We start from the raw sequence: 15,271 nt of genomic DNA, 5'->3' as shown, positions 1-15,271 counted from the left end.
TAGCCGCTGTTTTGTGATACCTGATTTGCAGAAGGAGATAATTATCTGGGTAACCAATCCCGTTAGTATGTAAGGAGCAAACACTTTGAACCTCAGGTGAGATCACAGCAGATGCCTATGATGGTAAGTGACATCTTTCAAATCTGGTCCTTCCTAGCCACAGGCAGGTGTTGCTTTCAATTCAGTTCTATTCAGTAAGCATCAATTAATGGCCTGCTTTTGAGGAGGGACATTGATTGACACAGTGGCAAGAGTCATTGTGGAGTAAGAGAGCTTGGGTTCAGTTCTCATCTCTGATGCTACTACCTGTATGGCCTTGGGAAAATCACAAGTGATTTGCAGGGTCACACACAGTATCAGTAGCTAGATTTGAACCCAGGTCTTGTTGAACCCATTGGATTTTCCACTGTATCATGATGCCTTCCTAGAATCTGATTAAATTTCATAGTAAAAAAAAAGTTAAAGGTGTGTATTTTAGAGAAATTATTGCTCCTATCTAAGAATTCTAGGCTAAACTTCTTTTTCTATTATCTTTGCATACCCAGTGCCTAGCACAGTGTTCAACACAAAGTAAGTCCTTTTAAATTGCTTCTTGAATTGAATCCCTCTCTTTGGCAAGACTTCAAATTATTTGGGTATAACATAGGGTCTTATGGTCTTGTAGCCTGTTTTTCAGAGTTTTACACTTTTAAAATGGGATTGGTTTGCCTGAAATATTTGTCAGATGAGTTTTGTCAGGTGTCGATAAAGTATTTGAAACAAATAGCTTAGTTCTTTAAAAAAAAAAAAGTTCTCTAAGAGAACAGAGGAATGGATCGATCGAACACTTTTATTTTTCCTCCATCTTCATCACAAAAGTATGATGGGTCCCATTATAAATCTGTTTTCTCTGTCTATTTTTCTCTGACTTCTTTTGAAGTGCTTATTTTCTCCACTGGAATGCCTTAACTTTCCACTCTAGTTTAATATAAGACAAAGTTAACGATAGAGAAATACTTGTCTTTCCCCCATCGCCTTTAGTGCTTCCCAATTAAAAACAAATGGAGTTGGTCTGGCTGATCTTTGTGGGATTATTCTCATTTACGATGATTCTCGATTCATTTAGGAGATAGTTAAGTACCTGGGCTATAACTGAATTAACTTGCTCTAGCAAAATCTCCTTAGGTTTCATTTCCTCTTGTGAGTGTCAGGTTCTTATGAACTATGTCTTTTGGGGCTGAATAATCTATAAGCGTTAAAAAGTTCCTTAAGGAACAACAACAGTGGAAAGTTTTAATTCATTGGGCTTCATTCGTCACCTGATTTTTTTTATCATTGGGTTCACTTTTTCTGATTCTAAAGAATATTTAAACATGACTTAAAAATGCAGTCAGTGCTATTGTCATTTATTGTATTTGAGGTTGGCTTAATATCACAGACAATGAAGGGATTTTTTTGTGTGTAGTAAAATGGTTATTAACGAAGACATATTAGATTCTACTTTTTTGGAAGACTCACCAGTATATTTTACTCTAATTAATGGAAGGGATATAAAGGGAATGGAAAGCCAGTCGGAATGCTAATTGATTCTAAGTGTAATGTGATAGTTTTCCCTATTGTAGAAATGATAAAGATTTATTCTTTTTGGACTCTTGTGTGGGATTTAATCTTGTTCAGTGAGTGGTCTTTAGAATTGAGAGAAAATTATGCTGCCTGGAGATTTCAGTGACCATGCAGCATCTTTTAATTATTTGTTGTACAGGTAGTTGTAAGATATAGCAAGAGCTTTTTGAACTACCCACTGGCCATTCTGGAAATCTGGATTCTTTATGTTTAAGGAATGGGAAGTCATTAATTATTTTAATGTATTGTATTTAAAACCATCTTTAAGAAGTTACACACTGGCACAAAAATTAGTTTCTCTAAGCAGAATCAATGGACAGCTAGGTGGCTCCGTGGATAGAGTGCTGAGCCTGGAGTCAGGAAGACTTATCTGTCTCAGTTCAAATCCAGCCTCAGACACTAGCTGTGTGACCCTGGGCAAGTCACTTGGCCCTGCTGGCCTCAGTTTCTTCATCTGTAAAATGAGCTAGAGAAGGAAATAGCAAACCACTGCAGTTTCTCTGCCAAGAGAACCCTAAATGGGGTTATAGAGAACTGGACATGACTGAAACAACTGAACAAGTATTATATGTATACGCATAGATATACACACATGTATAGATGTACACATATATGTGTATTTATATATATATATGTGTATATATGCATGTACATACATGTGTGTTTCTGTGTCAGTAAGCCAGTTAGCATTTATTAAATGCCAACTGTGTTCCAACAGACACTGTGCTAAGTCTTAGAGTTATTCTGCATATGAACTTGAGCTTCCACATTAGATCACATTCTCCTTGAGAGTAGGAACTATTTCATTCTTTTTCTTTTTTCTTTTTGAAGGGCAATGAGGGTTAAGTGACTTGCCCAGGGTCACACAGCTAGTTAAGTGTCAAGTGTCTGAGGCTGGATTTGAACTCAGGTCCTCCTGAATCCAAGGCCAGTGCTTTATCCACTGCGCCACCTAGCTACGCCCCTGTGCTTCATTCTTTTTGTTTATATTGCAAGAGCATAACGCCATCCGTAGAACATAAGAAGTGCCTAATGCATGCTTGTTGAATGATGGTTTTAGAGCAGGAAATCATGTACCTAGCAAGGTTTCAGTGGACTTCTATTAAATATAATGTCTTAGAGCAGACAGTTTTAACCCAAGGTCTATAAACTTGTTTCATTAAAAAAAAAATGCTTTGATAACTGAAGTCTTTCCGAATGTACTCCTTCAGATTTTCCTAATGTTTTTCCTGGGTTTCTCAGAATCACTGACTTTCTCTCCTGGAGGGGATCTGAGGTGACATTTGGTTTATTTGGCATCTGAATGGCAATCTGCTTTTCTTCATTCTTAACTGGGGGTCTTGCAGCTCCTCTAGTGATGGGGACCCCAGTCACTCCAAAGGTAGCAGATTCTCTTGTGACTTAACTCTAATTGCTAGGCAACTTTTTCTGCCACCAAGTCCTCCTCTCCCCATCTGTGTCCCTTTTTCCATTACTTTGAGGTTTACCCTCTGAGAACAAACCAAGTAAATTTGATTTTTTTTTTTGTGGGACGATGAGGGTTAAGTGACTTGCCCAGGGTCACACAGCTAGTAAGTGTCAAGTGTCTGAGGCTGGATATGAACTCAGGTCCTCCTGAATCCAGGGCTGGTGCTTCATCCACTATGCCACCTAGCTGCCCCAGTAAGTTTGATTCTTATTCCTTATTACAAGCTCTTAAATACTCTTGATAAGAATTATTATGTGTCTCCCTGTCTACTCTTTTCTAGCTTCCTCACCTCTTTTAATCCAGGCTTATATGGCAACATCTATATCTATCTGGGTCTGGACAGCAGCTGGTTGTGCTAGGCCAGGGAGCAATAGGTTTTGTGCCTTGTAGAGGTGGTGTGCTGTGTCTACTGTTAAGCCTTCTCTCTCATTTTATCTTCAGATACCCTGCAGCTATTTCATTGCCTAAATTAACAATTCATCTAGCTAGCCTACAGATTTCTAGGGCAGCCTATAGGTTTCTCTACCTTTAGGGGAGTGACTATTGTTCCATCCTTTCTGACTCTTCTTGACCTTATTTGGGATTTTCTTGGCAAAGATACTGGAGTGGTTTGCCATTTCCTCCTCCAGCTCATTTTACAGGTGAGAAAACTGAGGCAAACAGTTAAGTGACTTGCCCAGGGTCATACAGCTAGTAAGTGTCTGAGGCAGGATTTGAACTCAAAAAGATGAATATTCCTGGTTCCCAGGCCAGTGCACTGGGTCACATAGCTGCCCCATTGGGGAGTGTCTAATTATGCTTTGTGATCTATCCTTCTATAGACAAAGAGTTCATCTAGGAGTCTATTACAAAGAGAAGTGAAGAGTTTTAGAGCCAGGGTGTTGGCTTTGTGAATGGAGATACAGCCTATATGAGAGAAGAGTTGTGGATACCTCGTCCCATTCCCATCCTGTTCGCCCACCTCTGGCTACATTCCAATTTGTCACTGTCCAGATAAAATCGAGTATTCTTCTGTTAGATACCATTCTGTGTCTTGGCCTTCTGCTTTGCCTCCCTTAAGTATATAGGTCCATTTGCAAAAACTGGCAGAGCACGTGATTGGGTCTCTTAAAGTGCAGGTTGAAGTGTGCACATTTTGGAAAGAAAACTGCTAGTCAGAAACAGATGAAACACATCTATAATAGCCAGCTCAGTAAAATAACAGCTATTAACCCCACCCCTGGTACTTCTAGTCCATCAGTGTGTTAGAAGCCTTTTGAGATTTCTTTCTTTTTCTTTGGTTTACTTTCATTCTGTGAATTAACATAAAAATGGTAAAGCATCTTGAAAGAGAGTGTTGACAATCTATTCTTTAAGTGTGTTCAAATGTGAGTGTGATGCCCTTTGTAAGGATTTCTCCGCACCAGTGTGGAAATACAGTGTAGGGAGAGGTACCTCACAGCTGCTTCTAAATTCCCTCTATAACATGTGTAGACACACATATGTTATACTAGGGACAGACACACACATTATATGCTACGGATGTATTCACATATGTTAAGACAGGGATTTAGAAGCAGCTGTGGAGCACATCTGCCTTAACTGTCTTTTCATGAGGATTTTGAGCATCTCTTAAACAAAGCATGGCATGAAGATTGGCATTGTCTTTCAGATGGCTTTGATCCCTACACTGAATTACAGACTGAAAGTACACTAGTAAAAAAGAGATAGACTGAATGCCCTCTGGGGGTAGAGTCAGACACAGGCACCCACATATAAAGACCTAAAGCAGTACACACAAACACATTCCCACATACACAGGTACACAGAAGTTCTGAGAAATTCCATATCCATATTGGAGTGATCTCCTGCAGAGTACCTCCCTCTTAGCATCCCCTGTCTCCCCCCCAGTACACAAACGGAAGGGTTTGGCAGAGAATGCTGGACAGTTTTTGGTTGAAAATATCTACATCTTTTTTGCTCTAGGCTGGAAGTAGAAGATGTGAAATATAGCTTTGGAAAGGTTTTAGACTTCATGAATATTAATTTTCCTCTGGGATTATCAGCTTCTCATCTAGCTCAGCCTCATATTCTCAGCTCAATGGGATGTACCAGGACGATTGGCTATTTCTTCCTTTCATTTTTTGATCTTAGGCTGACCTTAAATTTGTCTGAAGACATTGAAAGATGCTAAGGTGCTCACATACTCTTTTTCAGGTCTGAGCACCCATTTAAAAAAAAATTCATTCCACTTAAATCAGTCTAAGAACATTTACCAAGCATTTAACATGTCTAAGGCAGTTTATTAGAGAGTGAACAGTTCTTGGCCTCAAGGAGCTTTCTTTTCACTGGAAGAAAATTTATAACTGTGCTATTCAGGCCTTGCAAAATATTTGTATGTATTTCTATTACTGCAGTTCATAATTTCATACACAATCCACTTTTTTGCCTATTAGAATATTGGTGTTGGTTAAGTTTTAAGAAGAATGGAGGGGCGGCTAGGTGGCACAGTGGATAGAGCACTGGCTCTGGAGTCAGGAGGACCTGAGTTCAAATATGGTCTCAGACACTTAACACTTACTAGCTGTGTGACCCTGGGCAAGTCACTTAACCCCAATTGCCTCACCAAAAAAAAAAATCAGAAGAATGGAAAAATGAAATAAGATCTTTCTACTATAGTGTTACTGTCTCTTATGGTCAGAATAAAATAAAAAAAAGGCAACTCCTTCTAGTGAAGATAAGAGGCACTGTCAGATGCTGGTATTCTTTCTATGTGACACTGTAATATCTTTGTACTCCAAATCCATGTAGTGCAGTAATGCATGAGAATCCCAGCCTGAGCTTTCTGCTGACAAACCCCTTCAGCTTCATAAACCATGGCAGGCATTTTACCAGACCTCCTCCTCTGTGGAATTATATCCATGTATAATACGCTTGCCATTCTCTTATTATTCATATAATAACCATAGTCAGATTTATATGGACTGCCTATTGGGGGGAGTCAGGCTACATATATTTGTTAGCATGCACCATTTTAAATGTTATAATTAAGTTGCTGACATAAGCAGGTCTGTAGTCTTGCATTACGGTAAGGATCCGTAAAGGCAAGCATTTGCATAATTTAATTTTCTGCACAGAAGATATTGAAAATCAATAGCATGATTCATGGCCATCCCATGGAATTGCTGTGCTGCTATTCTCCAACTGTTTGAGAGTTTTAAAATTGATTAAATTTAGGGTGCTGAGTCTGTTGCTTTGCTTAGAGCCCACAGATTATTTTTATTTGAATCTTTGCTCTCTGCCAATAAGATATTAAGGGACGGTTTGTTCTTTCATTGTAAAATGTTTTTATTTCCATTTAACTTTTTTTGTTTCTTCAATGTAGTATGGACACTAGCTGTAATCCTGAAATTGAAACCTATTTGTGGTTCCAGTGATGGATTATACAATGTAAATTCTCAGCCCAGTTTGAAGTGTCCTGGTTAGTCATTCCAGTTATATCATCTCTATCCAGAACCATCTGTAAGGCACAAAAAATTGGGGTTATTTTCTGTTGTTACATAATTTAGAAATTCTGTGTTCCTGGTGACTGAATGAAGCAGAGGGTTGAGAAGGAAGAAGAGACTCTAGTACCTGTTGGTAAAAAATAGACCTGAGTATAAAAACTCTGCCACCATTGCCAAGGCAAAGTTGATATACCTTACCACATTCTATGTAAAATCTATAGACTTCCTGGTGACTTATTTATACCTTCAAAGATTCAGCATTCCTGATTATTTTCACATGGATTCATTTGTCATATACAGCTGCTGAGGCTAGAGAGGATTATAGCTTTTAGAGCTGGAGGATAACTTAGCCATCCTCAGATTATTTGCAAAATAAGGTTAGTGCCTTCCTTCCCTGTTCACATTTGTCAGAAGGATAAAATGCCAAGCTAGAGGGAAATTTCCAGTAAAATTGATCCATATGTCTGTGCTTATATCCATTCTCTGGAACATTTTTATTAGTGCTAGACACTGACTCCATGTTTATTACATTTTCACAAGACATGTGGTGGAAGAGACAACCAAAATATTGAATTGAACAAATACAGATTCCCCCCAAATTTGTATAGGTATGAAGTTTGGACTGAATCTAACTTCCATCAGTCAATCAACAAGCATCGATTGGGTACCTCTGATGTGCCTGGCACTATGCTAAATACTAAGGATACAAAATCAAAAGTGAAACAGTCTTTGCCTACAAGGAGTTTATATTCTGTCAGGGGAGAGAACATAAGCTTATGTAGCTATATATGAAATAACTATAATTTTTTTTTTAAAGGAAGACACTAGCTTTGAGGAGGGGAGATTAAACTTAGCTATTTTATAAGGATTCATTTAGATCTAGAATTCTGCGATAATTGGTTGAAACTTGACCAAATATATGAAGCATTTATTAAGAACTTACTATGGGTCAAGCAAGCATTGTGGTAAGAAGGGTTCAAATACAAAGAAAACTTTCCCTACCTTCTAAGGACTCAACATGATTGAAGGGAAGTGGAAGGGGGTCTTCTGTCAAGGAAATAGAAAAGGTCAGAGAATGAAAATGGGAGCTGAGAGTGAAGTGAACATAGTTGAGAGCCTGGTGAAATGGTAATCTTGGCCAAGGACTCACCAATCAGGACAGAAGACCACAGGAAGGAGGCATCTCCAGGATGAGAAACTTGCTAATAAGTTTGGTAGATATGTCCACATTACCCTTGCATGATATATCAAGAATCTATGATTTTGTTATTAGGAGTTGTGTGTTCTGTCAACAGTAAAAGATCAGGACTTTTTCTACAACTTAATCTCTAAGAGTTGTTGTAACTAAAAACTGTAATTAACCTGTAGCTACCCTAGTGATTATAAGATGAGGGCTCTAGGATTGGGGGGGACCTCAGCGTCTATAGAGCCCAACCCCATAATTATATAGATTTGGGAAGGGAAGTGACTTTCCTGAAATCAAGGGAGTATTAGAGATGAGATTTGAGCCCAGGTCTTCTGGTTGAAGGTCAAACACTCTTTCTCCTGTACCACATTGTCTCATCTAGTCATGAGAGGCCAGACTAATAGCCCTTTAAGTCATATCAGCTTGGTGGGACTTGCTAGAGCTTCTGCTTTATTGATATTGCCTTCAAGAACCTAGGGTTTCCCCTGTTTCTCCATTAAGCTTCTAAAAAAGAGCCAATTGGAGTTGTACTATGACTACTGGAGAATAAATAAACATGTTTGCTATTAGACATATGTTTAATTTTCCCAATTATTGAATTCCACACTGTGGAGTAAAGATCAGCTGGTAGATTTTGATGCTGCTACTGATAAGCATTAACTGCCTTCTGTGTCCAAAGAACCTAATAATCCTTGGAATTTTTATAACATTTTTAAATTTGCAAAGCACTTTTTAATGCATCATGTCATATTGGATTTTCCCATCAATTTTGTGTAGTATATATTCTAGGTATTATTCCTATTTTAAAATGTGTAAGTGGAACCTCAGAGTGGTTATGTGACTTCACTATGGTCACAGAATTGATGTCTTTCCTTTTGTTTTGTTTTTTTTTAGTGAGTCAATTGGGGTTAAGTGACTTGCCCAGGATCACACAGCTAGTAACTGTTATGTGTCTGAAGCCAGATTTGAACTCAGGTATTCCTGACTTTAGGGCCGGTGCTCTATCCACTGCACCATGTAGCCGCCCCAGTGATGTCTTTCCTAACACCCAGGTCCAGAACTTTGCCAACATAAAACATTTTTGTTTAGAGAAGAACTTTATAGCACTATAGTAGAATGAGTCAGAGGACCTGTGTTGAAATTCTTCTTCTGATGCAATTCTCTGAGATATCCCCCCACCCCCTTAGCTCTCTATCTTTGATCCCATGACCTAAAACCAAAAACAAATTTTGTTGGAATTTTATTGTGAGCAGAATTACAATCCATGCATTTGCTTTCTTTGAGTGTTTCAGGGTCTGGTCTTTTGTCATTAAGGAGATGCAATTTTTGGCATGGTCGACCAGTGTGTCATGTGGAAAAAGTTACTATTTTGTCAGAGGATTTGCCACTGACACCATCTCTGTAGCCTTGGGTGACTTATTTGCCTTGTTATCCAGATCTCAGTTTTCTCATCTGTCAATTGAGGGTGTTTGGTGAGAAGCTGGCTAAGGTCTTTTCTAGCTCTAGGTCTAGGAGTGTGTGCTGATAATATTAATGAGTAATTCTGGTCATGAGATGCTAAGATGTGTATTGTGTGTGTGTGTGTGTTTTCTTTCTGTCATTCTCATATTGAATATCCTGTTCCTTGCCTGGATTTTCTTTGATCATGAAAGCACATTTTGTTTTTGTTTGGGTGCATTTTAAAATTATTAGCATATTCATCTGTGGTGTATTTTTCGAGGTAGTGAAAAAACCATTTCTAGTTGGAGTTGGGGCACCTGTGATTTTTGTATTTCTTGTCTCTAGTGCAGTCAGGTGTGAGCTAACAACAAAAGAAATTTGCATGTGTAAAGTTGGGAATGGGGGACTCTGAGTGTTTTAATATGCAGATGGTAGCCTTGGAAATTGGGCAAAATTATCTTTCATTTGGTTGATTTGATCCATTTTGAGTAGGTTTTTTTTCCCCCCAAGTTTTTTAGCAGCATTTCCCTCCTCGAGTCAGGAATCTTGAGTTTTCTTATTCTTTACCCGGAGGTAAAATGGTCTGCTCTGCTTGTAGGAAAAGGATCCACCTGAAAGAGAAAGTTGTGGTTCTATGATTTTAGGAATTTTGGCTCCCACCCCCACTTTCATGGAGCAAGAAAATTCCAGGCAGAACAGATCAGAATAGCTTAAAAAAGAATCAGTTCTTAGAGGCATTAATGGCGGCACCCCAAAGACAACATCTTCCAAATTATAGAGGGCCTATAGTCTTGTTTGCCAGTTGGCATACCCACATAGACAAAATCCCATCCAGATTTTTGAAGAATTGAGCTATTCAAAAGTATTAGTCAGGGGGCAGCTAGATGGTGCAGTGGATAGAGCACTGGCCCTGGAGTCAGGAGTACCTGAGTTCAAATCCAGCCTCAGACACTTAAAACTTACTAGCTGTGTGACCCTGAGCAAGTCACTTAACCCCAATTGCCTCACTTTAAAAAAAAAAAAGCATTCAAAAGTATTAGTCAGTTAGTCAGGGCTTGGGCTGTGTGCTGGGGACACAATAAATGAAAGCCAGTCTCTGCCTTCAGGGTGCTTGCTCACTAGAGGGGGAAACAGTATATACAAAAGAAACATATACAAAATAAATGCAGATAAACACATGTTGTGGTCATTGCTAACAAAAGGAAACAAATATAAACCTGCAGGATTAGCTAACATTTGTCCAGTATTTTCAGGTTTGTAAAGCACTTTGCATGGATCATCTCATTTGATTCATAGAACAGCCCCATGAAGCCCCCATTTTATAGCTGAAGGAATTCAGGTTGAGAGAGGGTAAATGTCTTGCTAAGAGTTACACAGATGAGATTAAAAGTGAGATCCATCCTTCTGATTCTACATCTTTCACTTTCTACACTAACACCACCTAGCTACCATTTGCATCACATACACTTTACAGGATGGGCAGATGTTATCAAGAACAAACTCTCAGTGCTTTGTCTTTAGCCTTACAAGTTTTTCCATAGATAGCTAAGAGCCCCTCATCTTCTTGGCCGAAGAGGACCCATCCCCAACACTGACTTGACCTTGCCATATTGTATTGGAAACATCTTCCCCCATGGTACCCCGAGTTCTTCCTTGGCTCCTGCCCTCCTTCCCTTCTTTTCCCTAGGAGTCCTTATGTCCAGATATTCCAATAGCCAACCTGGGTTCAAATCCTATTTCTGCTACAAACTACCAATGTGACCTTGGGCATGTGACTTCACCTCTTTGAGTCTTAGTTTTCTCAAATGTAAAATGAGGGGTGCGATTGGACTAGATCAGAGCATCTTAAGCTTTTTCCACTTGTGACCCTTTTTCCCCAAGAAATGTTTATGCGACCTTGGGCATGTAGGTATATAAAATAGGTATACATAACCTTTGACTGTTGCCAAATTTTCTGTGACTCTCACATTCAATTACCCAACCCCATATGGGGTCACCACCTACAGTTTAAGAAGGTAGGGACTAGATGATCAGCTCTAAACCATGAAATTTTCAGAAATTCTAAGCAGAGATTTAATTATTTATTGTTTTATTTTATGTTATGATTAACCCTGTGTGGTTTTGTTCTGTTCTCTTTTCAGCTTTGACAGAAGGCTATGTTGGCACTCTCCACGAAAACAGGCATGGCAGCTCAGTGCAAATCCGCCGGCGGAAAGCATCCGGAGACCCTTACTGGGCGTATTCGGGTGAGTCGAGGTGCTCTGATTGGTTCTGTGATGATGTGTTTAAATCAAAACAAATCTCATAGGGCATGCTTTTGAAGGTGGAGAGAAATTTCCTTGGAATGCAATTCCAGGAATATTCATTAACCCTTTATACTTCTCATAAAACAGGATTTAAAAGGACCATTTTTTATGTAATTGATTTCTTCTGCAACTCTTTGTAGGCAGGCCTTTTTCCTCCTTCTTCCAGTTGGCATTTATCTTTAAACTGTGGTGGATAATGATTGATTGTCCTAAACTTGTAATTCTCCAGAGGATAAAAAGAGTGTTCATTTTAGTCTTTTCCTTTGCCATAATTTAAAATTAGAGCAAGGGGGTGGTGGAAAGCATGCCCAACCTTCAGTTTTTAATGCCTACTTAATATACAGAAGTACCAGGCAGTGGAATGTTCTCTAATGCCCTAATAGAAGAGATCCAATTTTATTTTCAAATCAGATCATATTGATTGCATAAATTCTTCCCTGTACATCTTGGCACTATACATGTTCTTTCTTACTTTTGCTTCGAGATGCTGAATGCATGAATAAAAGATAGATGGTCTTTAATTTTTCTTTCCCTTTGTTTAAAATGTTTGTATTTTTATTATTTTTAAGAGAGAGGCATTTTTAAAGTGAAAGCAAGATGTCAGGAAATAACATGATGTTAGGAAAAAATAAGGAGACGCATTTTTTAAGGTGGAAACAAGATGTTAGGAAATACATTTCTGGGCCATGGTGGTTTTGCACATCAGAAGTGATGGGTAGATTGTGATTCTTAAAGGCATTTTGTTGTCCAGAAATGTACCTGGGAATTTTATTATAGTTAATTAAAGGGAGAAAATTGCAGAAGGAAGACAAAGCACTTTGGGAATTACCTCGTCACTCCATATTTCAAAGGCCTTGTATGAAATGGCTCAGTTGCTGGCCATTAGTCTTATAGGCAAACCTGCAAATTATGACATGCTGTTACGTGCATGCAGGACCATATTTAATGATCCAGCCAGAACCCAGTGTTTCTCTTAGGTGGAGAATGGAAGGAAGGAAGAAAGAAAGGGGATTTATCCCTTGCTAATTCTGTGAGATTTATGTCAGTGTAAAATGTATGAGTCTGATCTTTAATTACAGCTTATCTATTGGCTTCTTGCATCCTTTTGTCTATTGATAAATCTCCTGCTCTTACAGGGAGAATAGCCAATCTGTTTTGTTTGCAAAGAATAGATAGCAGCTCTTCAGTTTTTCCTGATTAGTAGCATCTAATTAGAAGTCTTTTTGTCACCATTTCTAATAAATGAAGTAAATTGAGAAACGAATGGGGTGTGTATGTGGGGAATGAAATAGAATTTTTAAAAAGTTATTCCAGATTTGTAACTTCATGATTGAAGGGACTCCAAAGTGTGGAAACTCAGTCCACCAATACATACTGGCAACTCAGCTGTAATTTATAGATAAGTAAAAGATTTGCTTATCCATCACACCTGCTGAGTTTGCTAGAGGAAGGACTTCTGGACCGGTTCTGGCCGCTAAACTTTCTGGCTCTTTTGGAAATGTGATCTACATTCATATATAAGCATTGGCTGTCCCACATTCCTGAAATATACCCCCTCCTTATCTCCACATCATAGATCCCTTCTCTTCCTTTAAGATTCAGGTCAATAATTGTCTTCTTTCATGGAGCCTTTCACACCAGCTAGTGACTTCTTCCCTTCCAAACTACCTTGTATTTTAGCACCATTGTCTAGGTTTGTAGTTAGTTAGTGGTGTGCGTATGAGTAGGGATTGCTTCATTCTTAGCTCAGGGCCGAGTACAGAGGAAGCATTTAAGAACTTGGGGATTGTTCTAACATAATATGTATGTATGTATGTATGTCAGAGACAGGATTTGATCTCGGCATTCTCTGCCTGACCCTCATTAACCATTTCACTTTTTCTTCTCTCTGATACCTCTATTAAGACTCTAAGATGCAGTTGCAATCTGCATCAGTGAAAAGAATTCTCCTTGTTTCAGTGAGGTCACAAGTCTGGTCACACATAAAAGAAAGACAGACAGATGCAAATGTTTATCACGGAAGCACTGACTTTTATCCAGAACTTAAAGGGACCTTAGAGTCTATCCGCTCTAATCCCCGCATTTTACAGAGGAAACTGAGGTCCAGGGGATATTTATACAAAACTAGCCACGTGTACATGTCTGTTCTTATAGATGTACCTATGATTTTATATGTATGTATAGATACACACATGTGTCTCTATATGTGTGTGCATATGCATGTATATATAAACATACATGTGTAAGTGGATACAAACACCTCATATTGCCAAGAAACACACAGACACGTGTTTGATTGTTTGCATTCATGTGGCACAACAACTATTTGTGATACATAGGTAGGGATAAAGCATAGTGAGATGGTATAATGGATAGGGTATTCAATTTAAGAGTCATAAAGACCTGAATGAAAATCTCTCCTCTTCTCTTTGCTGGACTGTATGACTGTGGGCAAGTCACTTTGATGGCTTCACTTTCCTCATCTGTAAAATGACAGTAAAAAATAGACCCTCTCTCATGGGGTTGTTGGAAGCATCAAATGAGATATTAAATAAAACGCTTTGAAAACCTGTGCCATATTAATGCTAGATGCCATCGTCATCCATCATTGTAGTAGAATCATGGCATCTTGGACCTAGAATTTGTAGTTTAATTCCACCAACATCAAAAGTGTTTATTGCAGATGATAACTGCTGTGAATCGGGTGTCAGAGATTGTGCGTGTGTGTGTGTGTGTGTGTGTGTTTACCTGTAGCTGAGCAAAAAACCTCCATGTTGTATTGTCTGAAGTTCAGTGAATCCAGGTTTGGGCCCTGTCTTTGTTCTTAGAAGGGATAATGGGCCCCCTTGAGGTGCTCCCATCATCCGGAGAGGGAATCTCCAGGGGAATCATACACAGAACAAGTTGGATCCTCAGAGTGTGAGAGAGTGAAAACCTACAGGGAAAGGACAAGGGAAGGGGTGCTATTAGAGGAAAAGAAGGAAGGTTTTCCTAGCTCTCCGGCAGATTCAGATCTCCCTTTTCCACTTCTTATATAAAAAAAGATGAAGCCTCTCCTCCTAGATGTGATTCCTTGATTCTGGCTTAGAAAGCCCCCAGAGTTACAGGCAAGCCCCTCCAGCCTGGGGCTTACTGCCAAAGAATAAAATTTGCATGAAAGCAGGTGCCTGTGGCTTCTGGTACATGATCGCAGAGTGCTGATGGAGCTCTGATGCAAAACTCCAAAAGAGAATTTGCCTCCTTGGGGAAGCATCCAAGGAGGAAGCTGATGTATCAGCCTGCATTTCACAAAGGGTGAGTGGGATCCCTTTGAATTCCAGCTCAGAGCTTAGCACTTTGGAGCTCCAGCTACTTTTTGAGACTGTGAGGCTGATGGTTTGGGGTTGAAGCTACAGAGCTTTGGATGAAGATAAATGAGGTTGACAGTTTCTTTCTGGGCTTGGTCCAGTTCATGCCCTGAGTATATAGACCTAGCAACTGACTTTCACAACTATATCTCAACCATCTCCATTGTTTTCAAGTCATGATTCTCCATAAAAATCTTTGTCCTTCCAAAATTTTCTCCTCCTTTCCTTCCAACCTTTTTCATTCTTTGATTTGAATTTTCATATAGATATAGCTATAGAAAAAGCTCCCTTCCCTTCTTGATCTAGGAAGCTAAGCTGAAATGGTATCATTTCTGTCTGTACATGGATGAAGGGAGGTTATGAAGTTTGGAATCGCTGATCTCATTCCACCCATTAGTTTCTGGATTTCAAGGCATAGAGCCAGGGGCAGCTAGGTG

General features: G+C 39.1%; 1 protein-coding gene across 2 annotated transcripts in view; it reads left to right on the top strand.

Moving 5' to 3' along the window:
- Positions 1–15,271, top strand: part of PTPRG (protein tyrosine phosphatase receptor type G) — an 848,612-nt gene that overhangs the window by 186,553 nt on the left and 646,788 nt on the right. For both annotated transcript variants that reach the window (XM_044004271.1, XM_044004263.1), the window contains exon 2: positions 11,323–11,427. In XM_044004271.1, the coding sequence (XP_043860206.1) occupies positions 11,323–11,427 (105 nt within the window). The remainder of the gene's footprint in view (positions 1–11,322; positions 11,428–15,271) is intronic.

The sequence above is a fragment of the Dromiciops gliroides genome, chromosome 1 (genome assembly GCF_019393635.1).
Source record: "Dromiciops gliroides isolate mDroGli1 chromosome 1, mDroGli1.pri, whole genome shotgun sequence".
In the NCBI taxonomy this organism is placed as follows: domain Eukaryota; kingdom Metazoa; phylum Chordata; class Mammalia; order Microbiotheria; family Microbiotheriidae; genus Dromiciops; species Dromiciops gliroides.
The sequence above is the reverse complement of the archived record's forward strand: the minus strand, read 5'-3'. Positions and strand labels throughout refer to the sequence as shown.